The sequence below is a fragment of the Girardinichthys multiradiatus genome, chromosome 20, assembly GCF_021462225.1.
Source record: "Girardinichthys multiradiatus isolate DD_20200921_A chromosome 20, DD_fGirMul_XY1, whole genome shotgun sequence".
Classification (NCBI taxonomy): Eukaryota; Metazoa; Chordata; class Actinopteri; order Cyprinodontiformes; family Goodeidae; genus Girardinichthys; species Girardinichthys multiradiatus.
Genome location: NC_061812.1, coordinates 10,451,265 through 10,476,858, shown reverse-complemented (window position 1 = coordinate 10,476,858; position 25,594 = coordinate 10,451,265). Strand labels below are relative to the sequence as shown.

General features: G+C 36.7%; 2 protein-coding genes across 9 annotated transcripts in view; both read right to left on the bottom strand.

Annotated features, from left to right (window-relative positions):
* Positions 1–4,524: 4,524 nt before the first annotated feature.
* On the bottom strand, positions 4,525–15,932 carry LOC124857372 (complement decay-accelerating factor, GPI-anchored-like). 4 transcript variants are annotated; one of them, XM_047348601.1, is made up of 12 exons: positions 15,712–15,927; positions 14,964–15,149; positions 14,740–14,839; positions 11,496–11,566; positions 11,208–11,390; positions 7,801–7,899; positions 7,606–7,674; positions 6,147–6,185; positions 6,011–6,052; positions 5,859–5,910; positions 5,015–5,090; positions 4,525–4,813 (listed from the first exon to the last, which is right to left on the bottom strand). In XM_047348601.1, the coding sequence occupies exons 1-11, from the start codon at positions 15,791–15,793 to the stop codon at positions 5,033–5,035; spliced, it is 981 nt and encodes a 326-aa protein (XP_047204557.1). In that variant the 5' UTR covers positions 15,794–15,927; the 3' UTR covers positions 4,525–4,813; positions 5,015–5,032. The 4 variants fall into 4 exon arrangements, with proteins under 4 accessions (XP_047204557.1, XP_047204559.1, XP_047204558.1 ...); XM_047348603.1 differs by lacking the exon at positions 7,606–7,674 and having other exon boundaries at positions 15,712–15,929; XM_047348602.1 differs by lacking the exon at positions 5,015–5,090.
* A 3,184-nt stretch (positions 15,933–19,116) lies between these two features.
* Positions 19,117–25,594, bottom strand: part of LOC124856974 (membrane-associated guanylate kinase, WW and PDZ domain-containing protein 3-like) — a 185,098-nt gene continuing 178,620 nt past the window's right edge. For 3 of the 5 annotated variants that reach the window (XM_047347982.1, XM_047347983.1, XM_047347984.1), the window contains exons 20-21: positions 25,160–25,298; positions 19,117–22,273 (exon numbers count right to left, since the gene is read on the bottom strand). In XM_047347982.1, coding sequence (XP_047203938.1) covers positions 21,192–22,273; positions 25,160–25,298 — 1,221 coding nt within the window. In that variant the 3' untranslated portion in view covers positions 19,117–21,191. Of the gene's footprint in view, positions 22,274–22,420; positions 22,511–25,159; positions 25,299–25,594 lie in introns of all 5 variants that reach the window. The other 2 variants (XM_047347985.1, XM_047347986.1) reach the window with 1 other exon arrangement.

Here is a 25,594-nt window from a genome sequence, read left to right as displayed (position 1 = left end):
TGACCTAATGCCGTTATATTGGTGGTGTAAAACTTCAGAACTGGTGCAAGCACTTGTCCTGATTTAGTCCTGGAACAGATTTGATGGAAAAAAAAAAAAAAACATATGAAAAAGTATTCATACCCATTGAACCTTTCCCCACCGTGTCATGCAACAACCATTTTATTGTATCTTATTGTGATTTTAAGTGAAGATAAACCAACATATTATACATACCAGTGTATGTATACTATCACAAAACAGTTTACACTGAATAGAGAATAGAACAGAATAAATCAAACAACCAATCCCACAATTATAACTTAGTTTGACAGTGGATTTAGTTTTTTTTTTATTATTTCTATGTTTCAAAAGTTGAACTCTTGATATTTGGCAACTGTTGTGTACTTCACTTCAGCCCAGAGTTGTATTAGGTCCTGGGCCAACCATGTAACAAAACCCACTCCCTTACATTTGTACTGGTCATTCTACTTGTATATGATTGTTTTAGATTTTTTTTTTATCTAAACCAGTCGGTTTCTAACCGTTTGTGCAGACACATGCACATTTGTGGCCTGCTGAAGGTCATTTTGCAGGCCTCTGGCAGTGCTCCTCCTGTTCCTCCTTCCACAAAGGCGGAGGTAGTGGTCCTGCTGCTGGGTTGTTGCCCTCCTACGGCCTCCTCGTCTCCTGGTGTACTGGCCTGTCTCCTGGTAGCGCCTCCAGGTTCTGGACACTTCGCTGACATACACAGCAAACCTTCTCGCCACAGCTCGCATTGATGTGCCATCCTGGATGAGCTGCACTACCTGAGCCACTTGTGTGGGCTGTAGAGTCCGTCTCATGCTACCACGAGTGTGAAAGCACCACCAACATTCAAAAGTGACCAAAACATCAGCCAGAAAGAATAGGTACTGAGAAGTGGTCTGTGGTCCCCACCTGCAGAACCACTCCTTTATTGAGTGTGTCTTGCTAATCGCCAAAGATTTCCCCCTGTTGTCTATTCCATTTGTACAACATCATGTGAAATTGATTGTCAATCAGTGTTGCTTCCTAAGTGGACAGTTTGATTTCACAGACGTTTGATTTACTGGGAGTTATATTGGGTTGCTTAAGTGTTCCCTTTATTTTTTCAGCAGTGTATGGTTTTAATTTCTTTTTAGAAATAAAAATCAAAAAAAAGTATTGATTGTGTGCTCAGCCCCTTTTAATAAAGTGAAACTACAGGTCCTTCTCAAAATATTAGCATATTGTGATAAAGTTCATTATTTTCCATAATGTCATGATGAAAATTTAACATTCATATATTTTAGATTCATTGCACACTAACTGAAATATTTCAGGTCTTTTATTGTCTTAATACGGATGATTTTGGCATACAGCTCATGAAAACCCAAAATTCCTATCTCACAAAATTAGCATATCATTAAAAGGGTCTCTAAACGAGCTATGAACCTAATCATCTGAATCAACGAGTTAACTCTAAACACCTGCAAAAGATTCCTGAGGCCTTTAAAACTCCCAGCCTGGTTCATCACTCAAAACCCCAATCATGGGTAAGACTGCCGACCTGACTGCTGTCCAGAAGGCCACTATTGACACCCTCAAGCAAGAGGGTAAGACACAGAAAGAAATTTCTGAACGAATAGGCTGTTCCCAGAGTGCTGTATCAAGGCACCTCAGTGGGAAGTCTGTGGGAAGGAAAAAGTGTGGCAGAAAACGCTGCACAACGATAAGAGGTGACCGGACCCTGAGGAAGAAGGGCCGATTCCAGACCTTGGGGGACCTGCGGAAGCAGTGAACTGAGTCTGGAGTAGAAACATCCAAAGCCACCGTGCACAGGCGTGTTCAGGAAATGGGCTACAGGTGCCGCATTCCCCTGATCTGGGCTACAGAGAAGCAGCACTGGACTGTTGCTCAGTGGTCCAAAGTACTTTTTTCGGATGAAAGCAAATTCTGCATGTCATTCGGAAATCAAGGTGCCAGAGTCTGGAGGAAGACTGGGGAGAAGGAAATGCCAAAATGCCAGAAGTCCAGTGTCAAGTACCCACAGTCAGTGATGGTCTGGGGTGCCGTGTCAGCTGCTGGTGTTGGTCCACTGTGTTTTATCAAGGGCAGGGTCAATGCAGCTAGCTATCAGGAGATTTTGGAGCACTTCATGCTTCCATCTGCTGAAAAGCTTTATGGAGATGAAGATTTCATTTTTCAGCACGACCTGGCACCTGCTCACAGTGCCAAAACCACTGGTAAATGGTTTACTGACCATGGTATCACTGTGCTCAATTGGCCTGCCAACTCTCCTGACCTGAACCCCATAGAGAATCTGTGGGATATTGTGAAGAGAACATTGAGAGACTCAAGACCCAACACTCTGGATGAGCTAAAGGCCGCTATCGAAGCATCCTGGGCCTCCATAAGACCTCAGCAGTGCCACAGGCTGATTGCCTCCATGCCACGCCTCATTGAAGCAGTCATTTCTGCAAAAGGATTCCCGACCAAGTATTGAGTGCATAACTGTACATGATTATTTGAAGGTTGACGTTTTTTGTATTAAAAACACTTTTCTTTTATTGGTCGGATGAAATATGCTAATTTTGTGAGATAGGAATTTTGGGTTTTCATGAGCTGTATGCCAAAATCATCCGTATTAAGACAATAAAAGACCTGAAATATTTCAGTTAGTGTGCAATGAATCTAAAATATATGAATGTTAAATTTTCATCATGACATTATGGAAAATAATGAACTTTATCACAATATGCTAATATTTTGAGAAGGACCTGTATTTGGCTTCAGAAAGATCCTTATGAGTTCATAGAGTTCACCTGTGTGTAATTTGTTCTCAGTATGAATAGTTATTTTATGATGGCCTCAGAGGTTTGTAAGTAAACAGATGGCATGTAGAACTATTCTCTTTTGTACATGTTATATCCATTCATGTATTTATGCTCAATGAGTGTTTTTAGTAATTTTCTGTTGTTGCATTAGCCAGTACCCAATTTAAGGCTGTTTAAGGCTAAACTGTTTGTTTAGGTATGCAAAACGTTATGTGATCATTACAAAATCCACATATTTACCACCTAAGCCAAATGGATTTGGCTCAAGTGCATCCAAGTAGTACCATCAAAAATAGTTAAGAGGGTGGGGATGTGAACAAAGGATTGCTGATAGCTTTACCAACATAGCTGCTGTTGTCAAGGCCTTCAAGAGAAACAACAACCCCTCCTCTATAGAAATAAACTATCGTCATAACAAAGATAAATAATAAATGCTTCTAAAATTTATGGACTGGCTTTTCTTTTTCACACAGTTGTTCAACAAATATTTTCAAGCTATGAATTATGCATGCCTAGCTTTACACAGAAGGAAACTGCAGTAAGAAACCAGTAAACTGGGGAAACAAAATCTGTGACCACTGTTATGTAGTGTCGGTTACAATAAAGTATCATCACTCTTTGTTACCTTTGTTTCCTATTTTCCGCTCCACACCCATAGAAGGATAATAACTTGATCCTGTTCTGGCCTAGCGGAATTTGCATTCATTGAGTTTCTCCAAAACAGAATTTCTACTTTTAAACATGGAATAAAAACTTAACGTAGACTTATATGTTTTTCAAGTGATTTCCATGTATAAAAGGACATTAGAATTTGATACACATCCCACACATATACATATGAATCTTTACACATACATACATTTTTAGATGTAGTCTTTTGCCAAAAATAAAATATTTTTTTTTAATATTTTTTTCTGAGAATGTTTCATTTTAGAGATGCTTTGGAATCTCTCCCAATATAAAGGTTTCCCAATAAAAAGGTTTCCTGTTGTTCTGACAGAACAATAAACAATCATGAAAAGAAAGTCAAGTTAGGAGGTGAACAACAGATAGTATCTCCACCAACCTCCAATGCAGTGTGTAAACTGAATTCACTCCATTGTGTCCTTTCTGAATAACTTGTCTCTGTCCTGATACAAATAGCACATAACAGCAAAACCTGGAAACACATTTCTCAAGAACCTCCAACTGAATTGTTTTTAAAATAACTGAAATAATTTATAGCACAAGCAGAAAAAATGGTTTACAACATAAATAATACATAGAAAACAATATATATAATAGACACTACCGGCCAAACGTTTTAGATACACTTTCTAACTTAATGGGTCTCTTTATTCTCATGACTATTTAAAATTGCAGAGTCGCACCAAAGACAACAAAACTCTGGCTGATGAATTATGTAGTAAACAAACCTGGAATTATGTTGTAAACAAAAAGTGTGAAATAACGAAACATTTTTATATTTTTAATTTTTCATAATAGCTGCCCTTTGCTTTGATGACTCTTTTGCTCTCTTGACATTCTCTCCATGAGCTTCATGAGGTGGTCGCCTGAAATGGTTTTCCAAAGAGTCTTGAAAGAACTTCCCAGACGTTTACTGAAAGACGGCCAAATGTTAATATTTCAATCATCAAAGCAAAGGGCGGCTACTTTAAGGATTCTAAAATATAACATATTTATATTTAGTTATTGTACAATCTTGTTTGCTACATAATTGCATATGTTTTTATTAACTGTATTGATGCCTTCAGTGAGTCATAAATATAAAGAAAAGCATTAAATGAGAAAGGTGTTGTAAAACCTTTGACCAGTAGTGTATAAGTATTAAAAAAATCGTTTAAGTATTTACAATTATTCAGACTGAATAAAAATTATTATAAACAAGTTATAAAATAGAGCCTCTTGTTTTGTCCATGGCTTGGTAAGGCACTCAGAGTCTGGCAGTCCTTCATCCGTGATAGATGCCCTAAAAGATGGGTCTGGTTCCAACCAAGCTGGATTTGATAAACAAGCAAGAGAAAATCATTTAATCACATCTTCATTTCCAAAGTGGTGCAAAAACAAAACCGACAGCAGTGACCCAGCAGTACCCAGTAAATAACAAGACAAAAAAAAGAAAAGTAAAAAAGCTTAAGCAGGATTGTCTGGAATTCTAATGGTTTTAGGTCAGAAAATATATATGAAATGACGGGTACCTGAATGAAGAAGGACACTTAAAGAGTTTGGAACTGTAATAACTCCGGCTTCAGGTCTTCTCCAGTGTCATATGAGCTATAGTGTTATCAAATAAGGAATTTATGTGAGAATTATTGGGCTGTGAATGTAAAAAAGGTTAACTGTTGTAATGCATTCGCAATTAGTATTCCAGGGAATTAAGGGTTAGACGTTCTAATGGAAATATTTTTAAGTAAGGAAAATATTGAGTAAGGAAAGTATTGAAAACCAGTATGATTTGACAGGAAAAATGCCTCCTTTTGCCTGATTGTGCACTGGTGCAACTTTTAGCAGCACTGAAGAAAGCATAGTTTGCTGCCCAGTTTAAACTATGGATGCTGTGTCTTTACATCAGCCCCACTCAGGAACAAATCTGTAAGCTAGTTTTTATTCTAAACTCCTGCACGACGTCCTTCTTCACTCTTTATTTAGACTGTTGAACTTGCCTATAAGATACTGTGTGACCAGAAAGTCTTTGGTTAAACTCCATGGTCTGATCTATTTAGGCTTCTTTTAAAATACATCTTTTCTGTGATCTTTCCTGTTCCCTTAAAATTGATCAAAACATACATTTGTATAAAACTTCAGCTAACTTACATAAATGTATTTTGTATTAAAGTTGCTCGTACATTGTTTGAGTGCATTTCAGCAAGGTTAATATTCTATAATTGAGTCAACATAGTCAACTTGACTGTGCATTCATACGTGAACCTGAAGAGGTTGAAGGGGCAGAACACACAAAGGGCAACAAGAGCAAGGTAAAAAGTAGAATCATGTATAAGACTTGCAATTGTTTAGTAAATATTATGAAATAATATATCTCACCCTTTTCTTCTCATGAGAAACTTGTTTAAAATAAATGCAACTATGCAGACAACTGTGAAGAAAATGAAAGACAATACATGTTTGATCAATTTCCATTTCAGCCACAGCAAATGCTGATATTAATTCCAAAGAGGCACTTTAATTCATGTTACCTAACGTGACAACTATTACACTGATTATAACAGCTGCATTTCCTGTAGAAACACAATTAAATTAATGTTAATGTAAAATCCAAACCAGTAACAACACATATTGAGATCATCTTCAGGCTTCAAAGGAATGACTCACCTTTATTCTTATTTATATTTATATTCTCAATATTCTGGTCTGCAAGTACAGAACAGTATAGTTAGTGGACTAACAACATGCATGACAGTAAAGATCAGATTAGGTCATTCAGGATAAACATCAACACATACTTAAAAATACACAGCGCTGTAGAAAACTGATCAAAAATAATTTATTCTGACACTAATGAAATATAACTTAAATTTTAACATTTAACATAATAAAACCCATAAATATTTATGACAAAACCCTAAATAAAATGAATTTTACCATTATGTTAGCTTGTTACACATTAAACTACAATAAAAAAAAAAATAATCAACAGGAGGTTTGTGGCGGCAAATACTAAGACTTAGCTGTGTTTTTTGCGATTTTATCTGCTAATCTTTCACATGTTCACCATTTTGTACGTTAGCAGTTTTGATCTTTTCATATTAACATTTTTTTGAGTTGACCATCAATTTGTACCTGCCTTGAGGATGTTTTATCCCGTCTGTTACAACCAATGATGTAAAGTCATTTTCAATTATCTATTTATGTTTGCTGTAAGGAAATGTGGTTAAGTGGCAAGGATAAATAATATCTACAAGCAGAGATATTAAATACGCATTCTGGTTTGACCAGGGGGTCACAATCTTTCATTTTCTGTAAAAGTCAGCTGGATCAGAACCACAACCAGTGAAAATAGGGTATAATAGAATACATTCAAGGGTACAATAAGGTATAATTAAACTATTATTCAAAAAAATATACAATGATAAGTGAGATAATGTGTGATGTGATTATCTCGCAAATTCATCAAAAATATCTTTTTACACAGAAAAATTACTTGTTAAGGGCATGGTTATTATATATTGGGTTATGTTTACAGGTACAAAATAGAAATAGGTTGGGATTAAAATAGTAAAAGGTTGGTAAGAAATTGATTTATGATTTGGTGGAGGGAGGACTTGACCCAAAGTCAGAGAAATGTGTTCACACAAAAACAACATAAAACGTTCTAACAATTTAGTCAATCTATTGTCTCAGCACAATTGCAAAAAAAAAACAAACTGTTAATTGATTTAGGAGGAAAATATAAATTACACTTATTAGAGTTTAGACATTAAAGAGGGAGCTAAACAATAAAACTACTTATAACATTTAAGTTTTTTATGACCTGTCTGATTTGTTACTGTCAGCAGTCTACACTGAACATTTTCTACTTCTATGTTATATTAGAAATCAGTCAAATATTTACTGCTGAAGTACCCAGAAAATCCACACTACGATGATGACCAATTTAAAAAAATAAATTAAAAAAATCAACATAAATGTTACTCTTAGTGAAAGAGAATAAAACAATTTCTTAAAAAGTCTTTCAAACTGCTGCCTCCATACATGGGTCGTGGGCTTTACCCCTGCGCCGCCACCACCACACGCCGATTTAAAGAGCTTTTTAAAAGAAAACCTGTAATACCTTTTAATGGAGTGGCTGTAGATGACAGTACACTGGTTGGAGCAGTTTTATTTTCTGATAATCTGTAATCTTTAAATTACATAGTTAGAATTATTCACAAATATTTCTGAATTGGGAAAAAATTTATGTGTTTTTTCCATCAGAATAATGACTTCTAACATGCATGCAATAATACAGGTGAGCATGTCTCTGTACCTTGTTCTTTGGTTGAGATATTCGTGGATACCCTGGCTGTAACAGTTATGGCTCTGTGAGAAGTGGGTGTGGCGGTGAAAACTTTGGCAGTGGATGTGTCTGTGACATAATCATAATTACTTCAACTCCAGTCAAATAAGGGACATAAAAAATATACATACAGATTAAAGATATACATACAGGGCTTTAAAAAGGCGTTTTCCCCTTAAAGATTTGTGTTTCAGTTTCTTTGCTACATTTTAATGTTTCAGATCATAAAACTAATTTTACTATCTCTTAGTATCTCAGTTGGTTTTTATGTATCTTAGTCGATGGCACTCCAAAACCCTTAATTTTGGTTTTTTTATAGCCATTCAGAGATAAACTTTGGATCTATGTCCTTCTGCACAACTCAAAAGCATTTAAGCATAAGGTCACAAACTGATGAGCAGGCCATCACATTACCACCACCATGTTTGACTGTCAGCACCACATTTGTTTGAATTGCTGGGTTAGTTGTATGCCAGATGTAATAGTGCACACACCTTCCTCAAAGATCCACTCTTGTCTTGTCCGTTCACAAAATGGTCCCATAAGTCTTATGATCATGAAGATGTTTTTTTTAGCAAAGGTGAGACAAGCCTTTGGGTTCCTTTTGGGCAGCAGCGTTTTTGGACTTGGATCTCTTCCACGGACAACATTTTCACCTGATATCTTTTTTCTTGTTGAATCATGAACACTGATCTTTACTGAGGCAGGCGAGGTCTGAGGTGCTTTAGAAGTTCCTCTGGATTCTTTTAAAACCTCTTAGATGAGTTGTCAATGGGCTCTTGGTGAAATTGTGCTAGGCCGGCTTTTCCTGGAAGCTTCACGTTCTACGTTTTTTCCAGAAGCCTTAGCTTTGTTACCCTTTCCAGACTAATAGATGTCAAGGGCATAATCTGTTCTTGAGTTTCTTTAGATCAGGTCATGATGTGTTGCATTTTGAGAGCTTTTAACCTAATTCATGTTATCAGGCAGATTCTATTTAAGTGATTTTTGATTTTACAGGTCTTGGCATTAATCATTAGTCATGACTGGGGTGTGACAAGGGAAACAAAAAAAATAATAATGTGGTAAATCAAAGTTATTTAGGGATTTGACAATGACAGCAATTACTTTTTCCCAATAGGGCCAGGTTGGTTGGGATAGCCTTTATCCTAAAAGGGGACCTATTATGCAAAATGCACTTTTTTATCATTTTATACTTCCTTTTGGGTCTCTAATGCTTCTACAAACAGTCCAAACGCAAAAAAAAAAAAAAAAACATTCAGCAGTTTTTTGGCGTTACCCCTGCCTAGTGACTGAAGCGGAGCTCCACCCACTTGATTTTCAGTAGAGGATCACATCTTGCCAGGTGGTTTTACCTTAAACGTGCTTTACAATGGCTACCCTCAAAGGCAGATGTTCTGTTGTTGGCTGCAAAGACCAACGTGTCCATGCACATTCATCCTGCTGTCGGATAACAGAGATTCATGGCTTCATTTTATTTTTGAAGGCAATGTTCCAGTCACATTGCTGAAGACAGCACGAGTTTGCGCAAATCACTTAATCACAGACTGCTTTGAGAACTCACATCAGTACACATCAGGATTTGCAGGAAGACTTAGACTGAAGAAAAGTTCAGTCCCTACTGTTAGTGGCAAATCTGCAGATGACACAAATGTAAGTACTTTATGTTGTGTCTTATAAGTTTCGGTTTGCTTTTCATGTGTACGAAGTGCTGGTTGGGGGAATGCCCATATACAGCTAATTTACATAAAGGTGACAGAGCCCTAAAATAGCTCATTCTGAAAGGAGCTCAAAAAAGGAGAAACTGAGGAGGTAAAATCTCATTATCTGAGAATGATTTAAGAGCAAAACATTTTTATACCATATTTTTTATAGCCCATAGACCTATCCCAAATGTTTAAAAGAAAGTATAGCAGGTCACATTTAATAAATGCATCATCATATCATGATATAAATTTGTTTTTGATGATCTCAAACATTTAGGTGTGCTAACAAAATCTGTAAGAGGGCAAATACTTTTTCACGACACTTTAGATTAATCCTCTGTTATTTTGCATGTGAGTGTGTAACAAAGTACAATGTATAAATATGAAACTATGCCAAAATATTTTAGTTAGGCATTCGACTTTACACTGTATACCTTGTTTTGCTGTTGCAAGAGTAGATATAATAATTATTGTTGTCCTATAAATAAGAATTCAGCTGAGATCATCCAGAATACAGTTTAGCTTTTTATATAAACTAGACGTGGGGCCAGCAGCTAAATTTATTTTGACATGCAGAACGGACCTTATCTACAACTGACAGTCATGCGTCATGCATTTTCTTGTTGGTTTAATTCCCAGTATGAGTGAAGAGAAAATATTGTGAGGAACAATCAATGTATGCTGAAATCTCTGGTTTAAAACTGCTACTCAGCACTTAAACGACGTGTTAGCAAAATACATTTTGACAAATGACCAACAGTTTAGGGGTAAGTAGCTTTTAAGTCAAAGCACGCTGGAGTGAATTGATGATTCAGTTAGTAAAGAAACCACAGTGGGAAGGCACATGTGAAGAAGGCAAACAGAAAAGAGTGATGACTCCCTTTAACGTTTGAACTTGAAAGCCAGGTTTTTGCATCAGGTTTCTATGGTGATCCCATGGCAACACCTGCTGTAAAGTATGAAAACTGTCTTCAACTGTTAATCAACAACTAGATTAACATTTTATATGATTATTGATTTCCATTTATATACAAAAGGGAACACGGGACAGAGATGGTCTTGTGATGCACCTTTAAATGTTGTTAAAAAGCATGTTTGGGCATAACCACTGGAAACCCACAAGACCTTTCAAAACAAAGGACTTTGGAGAAATGAGCTGCATTCCAGGATGCCACTGTTTTGACCACTTTTCTAGTTTACAAGTAAACAAACTGGGAAAGCTTTGAACTGGTCTTTTATGAAATACAATCATAAATCCTAGCATTGTTTAATTATTGTGACAAAGTATTGCATGCAATAGAGGATCCTAATTTGTCATGTATTACAGTTTCACTGCTTGTCAAGAACAAAAATAAGTTTCTTTTATAGAAAAATTTGGATTTGAACTCATGCTCAGCTTTGTTTTTCAGTTGGAATCCCAGTAAATGCAGAGATTATTTTTTAATAATTAATTAGTTTAATAAAAATAGCTGAAATTGAACTGTTAGTCCTGATGGAGTTATGTTTCCCTCTTAGGATGGAGTATTGTCAGTTATATGGGGTGGTGACATCAAAGACTGAACATTGAGTAATTTGGAAAATAGCTAAAAAGTGTGTACATTATTTGCAAATGCATTTGCAAACTGTATGTAGTCTTGTATAACAAATCTTCTCTGATGCACAAGAGCTTACCGATGCATTGTGGAGGAAGAGGATCATATTCGCCGGTTTTGGTGCACAAAATGCTTCGACTCCCAAGCATGACGTATCCCTCGCTACATGTAAAATTTATCATTTGTCCATATTCTGGTTTGCCGTCAGCATTCCAAGAATTTTTTCCATTTTCCACTTCAATCGGTTTTTTACAAGTCACAACTGAGAAAATTAGAAAAATAATATAGCAGTTTCAGGTTCAAACTGATTTAGTCAACTGTGTTAGGAAAAAAAAACAAAAAAAAGTTAAAAGTCAACAACACTTACTGTCACATGTTGACTTTCCAAACCACCCTGGTGAATAGCATTTTTTGTAGTTCATTCCACTAATCTGGTAACTGAATAAAGACAACAGAAATGATAATGTAAGAGTGCTGGTTTACAGAACAGTGCATAAAAAACGTTGACACACAACTTTTACATTGCAAGGTTTTGTGTGATGTGTGAAACCAAGATAAATAATTTTCTAGCTTTTCCCTCTGTAATGTGACATACACTATATTGCCAAAAACTGTTGGATCACACCACCAAATCAATGAACTCTGGTGTTAAAATCCTTTCCATGGCTCCAGGTCTATAAACTGTGGTGTGGAGAAACTTGACTGGCTGGCACAGTGCCCTGACCTCAACCTCCTTAAACACCTTTGTTGGACCATGTTTTGCTGAATATTGGACCATTTGCACGTTGCTGGACGCCAACAGGGCTTCCGGCGTTATCGGCCATTTTGTACCCCAGGATAGTCCGCTACTACAAATCCCAGCGGGCACCGCGGCTGATAGGACAGGGGCGTCCAAAGTCTGATGTCACAGTAGGCTATATAGTAAGGTGAGCCCTTTAAAACATTGCTTTTCACGCTGGAAACCGAGACGCGGTTATCACGCAACTGGAGCATCACTCTGGAGAAGAAAATCCCACATGGGCTTTCATTCATTCTCCCCGTTGGCCAACGAGAAAACTAAGCGAATTAACCTTACAGGAATAAGAAGGCTTGTAAGTTTTCAACTTTACCGATCGAGGACGTGGATTTAACACGTAACCAAAAAAACCGCGGAGGTTTCAAGGAGACGGAATCGCCACCCTTGTTTTTGTTCCAGTCGACTGTTGACGGTCCGTGATACTGCTTTTCTGCCAAGGAAGCCAGAAGTAAAACGGACCGTTCTACTCTGAGTTATCCACGGACGCGTGGAAACTCCCCCCCCCCTCTTTCTCTTCCCTCCTCTGACCCAGGGGTGACATCACCAAGTATCTGATTTTTTTCCCCCCTCATTTCTTTATTAGAACTAGCTTGGGCAAGATAGAGTAGGATTTTAGGCGATTTAGAATCCCCACTTGTAGTCCAGTGTGTTCTAAATTGTTTGTGCAACATTTTTATTGAAACTTTGATTGCTGTTGGATATCTGAAAGCCACTGTGCTTTTCAAGCTGTGTGTGTTTTGCTGTGTTGTTTTAACACCTGAGAGCAAGCTCAGGGCACATTTTAAAGTTGGACTGCTATAATAACTTCATGGTGAAGATCAACCATTTTCTTTGTCTTCAACTTCATGTTTATTACTTGCCGCCAAAAGTTTTACAACCCTTTGTGTGCTCAGACATCCCCGGCTGTGGGGGATGTTTTATGACTAACAGTAATTAAGCTACACTTTGGGAGTGGCCTCCCAGAGCTTCGTTCAACCATATTCCTTTTGTATCTTGCCATAACTGCCAAAATCTCATACACACTCAATGTTTTATTTTGTTTAGTTAGATATTTTACCCTTTTTGTGTAGAACTTTGCATGTTTGATTAGGTGAAAATTATTGAATCGTAAGAACGAATTGTATCAGGGCTGTTGATTTAATAAATATTCACATAGATAAAGTGAAGGCGTTAGTGTTTATTTTGTGCAAGAGTGATTTGTCAGTCAAAATAAGGTTAAGATTCCCCACGTTTCGGCAGAAACAGTTGATTAAACAGTAACCTCTAGTAATAGTTATCAACTATTACTGAGAACTTAATAATTGTAATTATCAAGGGCTTTGAGCCACAATTACAACCCCAAAGGACATCTCTGATTTTGATTCATAAATAAGGATTTTTGGTTAAGAAATTAATTTTGTCAAATTATGTTTTTCAATTGTAATTATTGATAAATATTAATTAATCAATAATCGTAATCCCAACACCTTTGGGATGAATTAAAGCGGATGCCTTCAGATCTGGTTTTCTCATTGAGCTATGAACACATTCCTAAACCTTGTGGAAGATGTTTACAGAATAGTTAAAGTTGCTATTGCTGGCAACAGTGGGTCCATCGACAAATTGGACCTTACAGATTAAGAATAGAGTGTCATCAAAGTTCATGTAGATGTGAATGTAGACAAATACATTTGGCAATGTAGTGTATCTCCTGTATTGTTCAAACGAACAAATCTATTAGAGAGAAATAAAAAAATACTAAATAAACTGCATTAACCTGGTTGCATTAATTCTACATACTTTTAAACTCTTTGTTGATTCAATTACAGCACTTGCTTGGGTTCATGCCTGGCATCATTTATAAAGAATCTGATTAACCTACACTAAAGTTCAGCTGTGCAAGTAAGATTTAATATTTAATATTCATGCTAATAATTTTTGATTTAATATTTACTTATTTACAGAGTTATCGTTTGCCGGCAGGTTATGATCCAAATGATTACACCCCAACCACCCCACAGCCCAAGAGCCCTCACCCCCAACCACAAGATGATTGTAAGCTATATTTCTTCCAAAGATAACATTGGCTAAAATCTCCCAAAACCCGGGGAAGAATGTGGTTTGAGCAGATGAAACCAAACTTCAGCTTCTGGGCCAATGTTTCAAATGCTATGTTTCACACAAAAGCACATCATGAAAAGAACACCATGCTGCCACTATTGAAATATAGTGGTTGCAAGGTTACTGTTTCACTCTAAGGGTGTGCAACAAAGTAGATGTATCTTTTATATATTTTTCTCTCAAACTGTTAAGGGTGAACAAAGTTTATAATTTTCTTCATGTCTCGAAAACCTGGACACTCAACTGGATTTAACTGGGCTGTGTATATTTTGTTACTGCATATCCACTTGAAAAACAAACAACTGAACTGGATTCATAATGCAAAAAATTCAACTGAAACTAAAGTTTAGTTTGAAAAAATGTATAAACAGCTCCATAAGTCATAGATGACAGTAAAAACATAATTGAACTCTGTTAAAGCATAAAGTAGTACTGTTTTAATTTGATGTTCACATATGTTTTTACATATTTTTTGAATTTTTTTAAATGTGCATACATTTCCAGTGGGAGAACTTGACAAATCTATCACATTGTTGGGTGATAGATAAATGCTGGTATTGCAGCAATAAACAAAAACATTATTTGAAAATGAACGTGACCATATTGATGTCTCTCATGATTTAACCGACTTGCTGCAAGTCAAGGCACACAATAAATGTTCTAAGATAACGAGACAGTTAGGCAGATAATAAAGGAATTTATATGTGTGGCATACCCTTCTTCACACATTACTTTGATTAATGAACCAAACAGAGTACCCCCGCTGGTATCAAAGTACATGTGTGGCTGTGCTTTAGGGGGACCACAGTCCTTCTCTGTGATATAAAATAAACATAAAACAGATATTAGTGCAGGGCTATATAGAGCCAGGGTGACCACTTAAAGCATTTTGGTTTACTGTGTTTCTCAGCTGTAACACATAAGTTGGACAGGACTTACTCTTGCAGACGAGATCTGGATCAGTCCACTTCTTATCAATGCAGTTTATGATCCCAGAGCCACTTTGTTTTTCATATCCATTGCCACACTCCAGTGTGACTTCGGAACCCTCTGGGAAATCATTTTTTAGGAGGGCTTCATAAGAGAGAATGATACCATCTCCACTTTCAGGTTTCGGGCAGTAAGCTAGAAGAAAATAATAATAAAAAAACAAACACACCACAGAACCAAAAATGTTTTGGTGGTATTTGGTCATTTTAAAAAGCTTATATAAAATAGGTTGAAAGAATAAGTGAATTGGATCATTTGTTTTGAAGAAGTCAATGTTAATTAATAGAAAAATAAATATTAAAATGGCTGTTATTGTTGTGTTTATATAATTTAATCATGATTAATGTACTGTACAGGCATAATCTCCCCATATACTTTGTTTCTTTTTTAGACATTATCTTCACCAAGATCTTCACTAAACATTGTCTTTCATTCATATACTGTTGCATAAGTGTATTAAATAACTTTTAAAGTAATTTGAACTTCTCCTAGTGTTTCACTAACTGCCCTTGTCTTCTAAAGCTTTCCTCTAAACAAAACCGATAAATGCCAACATGTTTAACTTTTACACTAATCATATTCTAATTTAATCATCTGGCAGACGACGCTAGTTTGTACTTAGCTGTTCATGTTCAGTTTATTTTTAAGCAATATCAAATTTATTTCCAGCCGGCTTCGAGGCTGCCGTATTACTGACCTGCAACATTGCCGACAAAGAGATACAGGAGCAGAAGGGACTTGAGTTCTCTCTGTCTGAGGGTGTCCAGTAAAACATCCATAACAGTTTGTGGAAAAAGACAGGATCTATCCAGATACAGCTCCCTGTGTGTCGTGCAGACTTCTTCAGGGTGGAAATGTGGTGTGTGTAGTTTGTAGAGACGCACCTCAGACTGAGCGGATCTCCTCCCACTGTAGACCACAGCTACTCACTTTACTGGTCAAGCCATCCATAATAACCAGAGGCAGATGAGGTGGGGCGGAAAATTATTTCAAAATAAAAGCGTGGGTACGCCTATAAAAGTACGCCTAAAACTTTTTCATGGTTAATTGCTTTTCCCCAGACTCGATTGATTAATTAAACAATTAAATTTCGCAAAAGCATATCCCCAAAACTCCCTAACCCATAAGCAATTTACATTTTATTCTCAGCGTGTGCCCATCCCCATAGGCTGAATTTTAAACATTAGCGCTTCACTTTATTTTGAAATGCACATTGTGTATAAATGTTCAAATATTAACATGTTTTAAGGGACTGGCAAGAAAGGTCAGACGTAATTTAACTTTCCTCACCGCCAAACAGCCCGCCGTCTTGGCCCCAACTTTAACTAGCAGAGGACTTTCCTCCAGATCTTGCAATGGCAAAAAGTGGAAATCCTTTGGGTGTGACGTGTAATTTATCAACATACCGCTTTTAATTACTAGCTGTTCCTTAAATGTGTGTGCGTGGTCAGAGATAAAACAATAATAATAAACTCATTATTTTAATAGCATCAATTTAGGCAATGAACTAAATGGATCCACCTTTTGTCATCACTCTGAACCAGTATGAGTCACTGTATGTGGTTTTGGGTATTGCTATGGATATAGCTGATGATTTTTTTCCAAAAGGGGTTGTGCCTCATTGCTTCACACACATACACACACACACACACACACATACACACACACACACACACACACACACACACACACACACACACACACACACACACACACACACACACAGTTACATTCCAAGAAATCCAGCACCGCAACTGTGTTTACTGGGGCCTTTTTTCCTCCACCCGTTACCGGAGGAACCCTCAGACATAAAACGTAGTAACCAGTGATTTTATCATTTTTCCAAAGCAATGCCTATACACACAATCTATTTTAAAAATATTTTTTTGAAGAAACAGATCACTTATTAATGTAAGATGTTTAAATTAGCTTCAGGTCTGTTTTAAAAGTTGAAAAATGTAACAACTCATGCTGTAAAGCCAGTAAAACTGGACCTGTAAAACAAAGTGGGGCACTCTATTCCCTTTTAAGGCGTTTCAAATTATATCAGCGTTAGTAGATGTAGGTTGAGCTGGTGTATGGCAGGCCTTTCTTATCTCTCTGAACACCCTGTCCAAGTGAAGGATCAAGACACCTCCCTTTCTCAGCAGCCTACAAGAATGCATCTGTTTCCTCTTATGTCTGAAAATGAAGAAAATATATTTCATAAGCATTTATATCAACCCCTGGCTGCATAATTCAACTGCCCTTAAGACATACCAAAAAAGTGATGTCAAAAGACAAATTAATATTGCTCCTCATGTTTCTACACATGCCTTTTATGTCATACTCCTTGGGTGTTGGTTTTGATTTTCATTTGTGTATGTGTTTCCACCATTTCTATGGTGTTTTATTTTCTCTAAAGTGTTGAAGTATCCGTTCATTCCTTTAGGTTCAGTTTCTTACTTATTTCTTGTGTTCATTGTCCTGTGTTTTCTATAGACTTGTTTTCTATTCTTTGTACTTTTGGGACTTTTTCTCCATGGTTTGAATATTTTCTAGTGCTTTGCTCCACTCAAGAGTCTCCCTCCATTATTTCCTTTTACCTCAGCTGCTCCACATTACCTCTGATTTACCCTGGATTCTTTGTCATCTTCCTTCTCTACATGAGTATTTGAGCCCCTAACTTCTCATAGTTCTCTGCTGGATTCCTCTGTGATACTGCCTCATACTCTGTCACCTCATTTCTCTGCCATTGCTCCTTGTTTAGTGCCTTTTGTTTGCCAAATTGTTATGAATAAATCCTTATATTCATCAAGCTACTCCCAAGTGCTCCCTTGTCTAAACTTTGGTCCGCATGACATTTTATTTGTTCTTCGCAGAATCCTTTGGTTTTTTATCACACACAGCTTCATTTTGGGTTTAAACTTTCTTGCTCGATTTTTCACAAAAGTACAGGATGAAAAGGTTTATATCAAAACAAAAGGCCTATAATTTCAGATTTGCTCCGGCCACAACGTCCTATTTATCTCAGAAGAAACAAAAACAAGCAATACCAACTTTTAAAATTGTCTAATTTGTGATACTAAAGGTATCATTATTATTAATATGTTTTGTTTAAGAAGTTGCAAGTTTATTCTTAACTTTAAAACGACAGCTAAAGACACTTTTATTTTAAGTTCAGGCTATTTACAAATAGCTTTGTGTTCCTTTTCTCCCGCATTACATAGCCTACATTGAACTTTACATGGGAGTTTGCGACAGCGACATCTACAGCTGAAAAAGACAAACTGCAGCAAAACAAAAAATGTACCAAAATAGTGTAAAAAATGATGATGAAAAACGAATTAAATCTGATTCAAAGCAGCAATATGGTATACATGAAATAGTCATGCATTTAACTGGGTAACATTTATAATTGCTCCATTTTTAGCTTATCTAGGCTCAAAAACGTACATTTTTATTTTAAGCCAAAACAATGGGCAACTTTTAAAAAGATAAAGTGACTTGATCAAGTAAATAATTATGCATTATTTGTCAGGGCACTAAAAATAAGTCAGAAGCACCACAACATTCCCTATAGGTTTTTAATTAAAAGTAATAATTCAACTTAAACTCAATGTAATGGCTTGTGTTTTGGAATTCAGAAATAAGCTTTCATTTCATACTTTTATTGAATAAAAGAAAATTGCTGCAGAAAAGGTAGCAAACCCCCCCCCCCCCCAAAAAAAAAAACAAAACTAAAATAGCTTACAACTGATATTTTCTAAATCTTTTAAATATCTTGAAAATATTTCTGAAAAATAAATTTTAAAGTAATTTTTTTTTGTATGAAACCACAAGTTTCCAGTTTCTTGTAATTGACATAAAACAAAAAAGTTAAAGAGAAAAAATTCATTCATTTTCTTATTCAGCTGGTGGCTATGTCAACTGGAAATTTGTCATGGTGTCATCGTTCTATGCTTTTTTTCTATGAAAACAGGTGCAACATATTTGTCACGTGGAGTAAGACTTACTGTATATTAATTTGGCTGAAGTCATAGTGTAGTGGCAGTGGTCAACCAGATGTGATTTGAATGTTATTTTTGTGAATATAAAAGATTTAGAACAAGGACACAGAAAATTATATTTTCAGCAAAGTTTTATTTTTAGTGCATGAACAGAATATTATGTCAAGGTCAGAGCCTACCCTTTTCAATCCATTTTAAATATTTTCTCTTTTTATTTTTTTTACATAAAAAAATAATAGAGCAATTTGAATATACCTCTATTTTTTTTCTCCCCAAAAGAGCACTCAGCAGGTTTGTTTATAAAGGTGCTGTACAATGTACAAACATTTACATCTACTCGTCCTACAGAATGTAGAAGGTACCACAAGGAATTCTTTTTTTCTAATGAAGCAATGCAAGGCCACAGTATGATGCAGAGATGACGTAGAAAATGGTCAGAACAAAAGCATCAAGGAAATCAACCAGTGCAGGAGAGACGAGTAGAAAGAGCGTTATCCTTCTCAGGACCAGAGTGAACAGCCTGTACTGGGTATTCAGAGCTGGATTTACTCAAACATACCAATCAAACTATTGCACAGAACTCACAGCCTAAACAGACTTGTAAACTGAAAACTGCTTGATACAATCAAAGTTCACCCTCCATTTGGCTGTCATTAATATTAACTTTATCACATATTTGCTACAATACTGTGTTCCCTGAGCTCGTCTGAGTGTGTCTTTAAAATCGTATATTTAAATATCTCAGATTTTACTATTTTAACTTGTGATTCATGCAACACTTTTGAAACCATTTTTCATATAACTTCCTGCTTTACAGCCCCTTAATATGTATGTTGGTGGCTTGTCTTAACTTAAGCCTTACATCAGCAGCATGGACAATGTTTCAGTAAAACACTACATCACTCTGGCCTCTGTCATCCTTCATGCTAGCCTAATGCTCGACCACACAGTAGGATAGATGGACAATATACAGTAGTTTCTCAGTAGTCAAACATAAACAGTCAGAGACATGACTCAGATCGGATAAAGCTTTACATAAATTATCTTCAACCCTCTAAAACAAAATTGTGAATTTATTGTAAAATAAATAGTTAAACCAAGAAATTCTAAAAAATGAATCGGTACGAAGTGAACATCAGTAGTTAAATACAGCTCTTTCTGTTATGCTACAGGGGCAGATCCAGTGCAATGAAATTCAATAGATATCATTTGTAAATGACACATTCAAATATTTATATATATTTATATTATATAATATATTTCACAATGAGACACATTTTGAGAGATTGCAAACATTTGGTACAGCCATTTGAAAGTCTTTACATTTCATGAACAACTATGGTAATTCCTACCACTGAAGTACATTAGGAATCAGATAAAGGCTCCAGTAAACTTTAATAACTGGGACACTTTATATATATATATATATATATATATATATATATATATTCAGCTATTATCTCGAGAAATTACACACTATTATTATACACATGGTAGACAAGATATCAAACCACAAGTTTCTGGTCTTTTTCAATGATAATGGAGTGCCATGACGTAAGCCTCAGAACAGTCTGAAGTAACCATTAAAGTAAACACTTTACCACCAGTATTTCAAATCAGCCCAGTGGTATGAGAATTATAAACAAGGAAGCGGTTCATCCTGGGTGATGTGCAGAAAACGTGCAGTAAAACAAAATCAAGGACGAACAGCATGCAGTTAAACAAGGTCTAAATGTCCTCCAATGAGGCAAGATGAAATCCTATGACAGTCACATTGGGTGTTTACTACAAATGAAAGGCAAGGCCTTGTTCCTTTCTTTGCATATGGGTCATTGCATTATTATGGGTGATATTGGTGGACATTGTTCCCAAAGGAAACTTCAGGCATTGGCACATTTTCACATTTTAAGATGTCTTGTTCTGACAAGGCCCCAAGCGTGCCGCAGGTGCTGAAGTCCTACACCAATGATGCTGAAGCAGCGAACAAGGCAGAGTCAAGTGCTACATGTCACATGTGATATTATACTACTCCCAAAATATAAATCTGACCACGATCTAAGAATAATGAAAATGGTCAGCATGTTGCACATCTCTGTTTCATGGAAGATCTCTGAAAAAGAACCCACTATCATGTTAATATTGTGAAGATTTCATGGCACAGTTCATATTCAGGTGATTTAATGTTCTGTCACAGAGGGTCACGGAGGACTTCTGCTTTAGTGAGGATTTTGGCAGAGCTTAGTACTTTCCAAAGCCCAGGGCCAACAGATCCCTTTTGTCTCTGGGTGGTCCCTGGAATCCTGTCTGTAGAGGCCACAAAGTCCTCTTTATTATGCCATTCTTTGAAGTTAGAGGATTTACGTTCTTTTGCTTTTGTGTCATGTGGTGAAGCTACAGAGTCTTTCCTGCTCCACATATCTTTAAAAAACGACAATGAGTCCCTTTTGTTGACACTGCCCTTACTTTTATTCTTGATTTCTGCAGGGTTGCCATTAACCTCTCTCTGCTCAGAGTCTTTGTTTCTACTTGTTTCACGTTCCCTCACTGTAACAGACAGTGTCCTGTGACGAATAAACTCTCCCTCACTTCTTTTAAAGCGCTCTTGCTCAAGGCCTGGCCTCGTTCTTTTCTCACTTCCTAGCGTGTATCTTCTGATCCGAGGAGTTCCCTTCTCACCATTTTTATTTTCATTACCTAAGCTATCCTTGCTAGAAGAATCCTTTAATCTCCAGTGATGCCCTTGTTGATGCCCCATCTGCTGCAGGCCTGATACCGCTTGAGGCAGAACTCGAGCCCTCTCCTGGTTCACATTTTGTATTTTTGTATTACTCATCTGCGGCAGTTTGCTCCTGCTCAGTGTTGCTTCCTTTGCCTGACTCTCAGTCATTTTGGGACTCTGATGTTCCTCTTTGGCTTTAGGAAATGTCTCCCCTGATTTCTTTGGGCTGCTTATCTCTCTGGAGTCATTTGTGGACCTGGTTCTCTGGGAGAACTTCGTTTGATCGTAAAGAATGTGGGAGAGCCTGTCGATCTTCTTTTCTGCCCACTCATCACTCTCCTCCAGTGAGCCCAAACCCCTGCTGTGATGGGGCTCATGGCCTTGCAGGGATTTAGTGCTCCCACTGCGAGAATGTCTCAGTTTGCTGGATAAAGTTGAGGAAAGAAAAACGGAAGCCCCAGTGGGATATGGAGAGGACTGTGGTGATGTGCCAGAAAGGAACACCTCATCAGAATAGCTTGTGGGTGAAATGAGTTTCTGATGACGTCGATCTGAAAGAGAAGCGGATGTTTTTACATCAGCTCAAGAAGCTTATACGTGGCACACCAAAATAGCATTTTCAGATTTTCAGAAGTGAGAAAGAATTTTAATAGTTGAGGTTAATAACAGTGGGAAAATGTGAGCAAGGAAAGAATTACCAAAGTCAAAAAGAAGAAACCAGCAAAAGCAGTAACGATGTTAGTGTTGGTGCTCAGTGTAATAGCACGCAGTAGAGGAGGCTGTGTTACCTGCATCAGGGGCAATGAAAAAATCAGAGGAAGCAAATAATTAGAGATTTATTAACAAATAAATACTAAAAAAACAAACAAACAAATTGAAGTGTGATGGATATTGATTTCTCCCACACTCTTAAATGGGGTTTTGTTTCAAAATCCTCTGAAGGATGAGGTTATCCCTGTTGCTGTTTCACCTTTCAACCACACTTTTTTTCCTTCCACTCAACCTTCCAATAATATGCTTGTATGCAGTACTCTGTGAACAGCCAGCTTTTCTAGCTGTGACCTTTTATGACTGCCCCTCTTTGTAGAGGGTCTCAAGACTGTCTGCTGCACAATAGTCAAGTCAGTAGTCTTGGTAGTGTGTGAGCCATTAGCTGTAAGCCATAATATTTTAAATAAACAGAAGTAAATACTTAAAATGTATCACTCTGTGTGTCGGGAATCTGTATAATAAAAGTTTTACTTTACAATACAGTGCAAACTCATAACAAATGCTATGTCAAGGGATTTGCCAGACAAACAGCTCCAATTCAGATCGAGTAACATTTGTGTCATTAGAATGCTTCATACACTCCCTGTGACCTTTATCTTGTATCTAGAGCCAAGATATCTATGTCAGGTGTAAGCATCTAGTGCAGTGAGACTCTGTCCAGCAGTGTGAAAATATTGTCAGAATGCAAAGTGTGAATTCATAACAATGTCCCACAGAATATAACAGCAAAAAAATATTGCATTTCAAACAGTCTTTTGTGATATTAATATTATGTGGACATTGCAATGGGAATGCATGTACTATATATCATGCAGCCCTACGATTGAGATAAACAAAAGTCTGGGTTTGTGTTTACTGTCATGTAACACCTGAGTTAAGCTTTAATGGCAGAGTTTGTTTAAAAATAAAAACAAAGACCATCTGCTTTGGGCGATGGATGACTAGACCAGAATCCTTATAGAAATAAGATTTTTTTATTTTTTCAAAATACTGAATTTATGTGTTTTATCAAACAGAATAAACCATCGTTCCCAGACCCAGGAGAGGATATTAGTTATTGTTTCTGGGATTTTGTTGTTGGCAAAGTTTGAAATATTGAACTAATATAAATCCATCATCCAGTGCCTTACAATAACATCAGGAACTCATTTGACAGGTCTAACTTTGTCATGTAGCAAGACAAGTAGCCCTGAGGCCTGAATATAAACCACAGGGAAAAATTAGTTTGGACGAATATCATTGCAAAGTGAATTTATTTTAGTAATTCAATTCAAAAAGTTAAACTCATAAACAGATTTGACAGATATCCTTAAAAAAAATAAAAAAAATAAAAATAATAATAAATAAAATATATATATATATATATATATATATATATATATATATAAATTTTTATGATTATGGCTTGCAAATAATGGAAACCCAAAATGTCCTTTAGAAAATTAGAATGTTTGATAAGACCAATAAAAATACTTTTTCATAAAGAAATGTTTTGGCCTACACAACTTTGGGGAGGATAACTGACTTGGCAGTTGTCCAGCTGACAGTCACTGACACACTCCAAACTAAACCAAACCAAACCAAAATGGTCACAGTTACAAATGCTGGCAGTTCACGGTGGCTGTATCAATGCATATTAATGGAAAGTTTAGTAGAAGGAAAAACTTTGGTAGAAAGAGGTGCAAAAGCAACAGCGATAACTGCAGCCTAGAGAGGATTTAAGAGGGAGTGGTATCCAGGATATGGGTAACAAGTATCACATTCCTTGTATTGAACCACTCCTGAGGGAAAACAGAACTGGACTGTTGCCCAGTAGTCCAAACCTCTCCATTTAGATGAAAGTACATTTTGCTTTTCATTCAGACTCCAGACCGGGAAAGGACACCGGATCCTGCATTGCAGATGATTTGAAACTACCTGGCCTTAATTACCAGCAGTGGCAGAGGCTGAAAGCCTCCTCACCATCTTACATCAATGGACCAATTCATTTCATTCATTTTGTTGGCTGACATTCAGTGCTAAAGTCAAACCATTTTATTGGTCTATTTTAGAGGAATTTTCTGAGAAACTGAATTTTGAGTTTTTATTGGCTATGCTCATCAAAATGAACAGAAATAAACACTTAAAATATATCAGTATGTGTGTAATAAATAAATCTATATATTATTTTCATCTTTTCAATTGAACTATTCAAAGAAATAATAATTGGTGACTATATAGGGTTTAAACCTAGCAGGCAATCCATGCACAACTGTTTTGGGAATGTTTGCCAAATGCACAGCGACAGATTACAGGAAGCTTTCCCTAAATAACACAGTGCCTACAAGGTGGAATTTGCAAAGCTGTAATTCAAGGCATGGCTGCAATTTAGAAGAAGATGAAGCATTGAGCATTTATGCTGACTTGAATGATAGTTTTTATAATTTGTGTTTTAATGTTCTCTGACATTTTTATAGGAAACAAATTAAATAAACTACAGTTTAATGTAAAATTAGCACATTTTTAAGGGCACTGTCACTTATTAAAATATTGAACTAACTGAATAGATACTGAAGTTCCCATCTGTACACTAATGTCTTTTACTCAGAGTGATATTAAACTGCACTATAGGAAGAACAGTCCGAGACACAAAGCTTTTCAAGAGGAAAGCTGAATATATTACTCACTTCCATCCTGGGCCAAGCCTGCTCCAGGACGCAGCAGCAGGACCACTTTGTTTCCTCCAGCTTGAATCAGATCAATTGCCCGTGTATGGGAAATGCCACGAGCCGGCTCCCCATTAATCTCCACTATCTCATCTCCAACCTGTCAGCAATGCAGAAACACACCAATGAACAGCGAACGTACTCTGCAGCATGTTTGTGTGCACAGAGGCTCATTATCATCTTATCTAAATTTTATACTCCATGTAGATCCAGCTTTATAACACCCTATAGCCACTTTCTTTTATTGGAGATGACAAAATAACTCTGGATAAAGCCTGTAAACATGTCAGACTGCTTGGCTCTAATCAACACTGACATTCTTCACCGTCCTTTGAAAGGCAAAGTAATGACCAGGGATCACAGTCTGGCAGGCCATAGGATTGTTTCACACAAAGA

Excerpts from the sequence above, each read along its gene's own strand:
- LOC124857372 (XM_047348601.1), bottom strand. The coding sequence starts at position 15,793 with ATGGATGTTTTACTGGACACCCTCAGACAGAGAGAACTCAAGTCCCTT. Across the intron at positions 11,391-11,495 it reads TGGAAAGTCAACATGTGACA|TTGTGACTTGTAAAAAACCG; the intron begins GTAAGTGTTGTT and ends TAATTTTCTCAG. Across the intron at positions 5,911-6,010 it reads TGTAATAGTTGTCACGTTAG|TTGTCTGCATAGTTGCATTT; the intron begins GTAACATGAATT and ends TTTTCTTCACAG.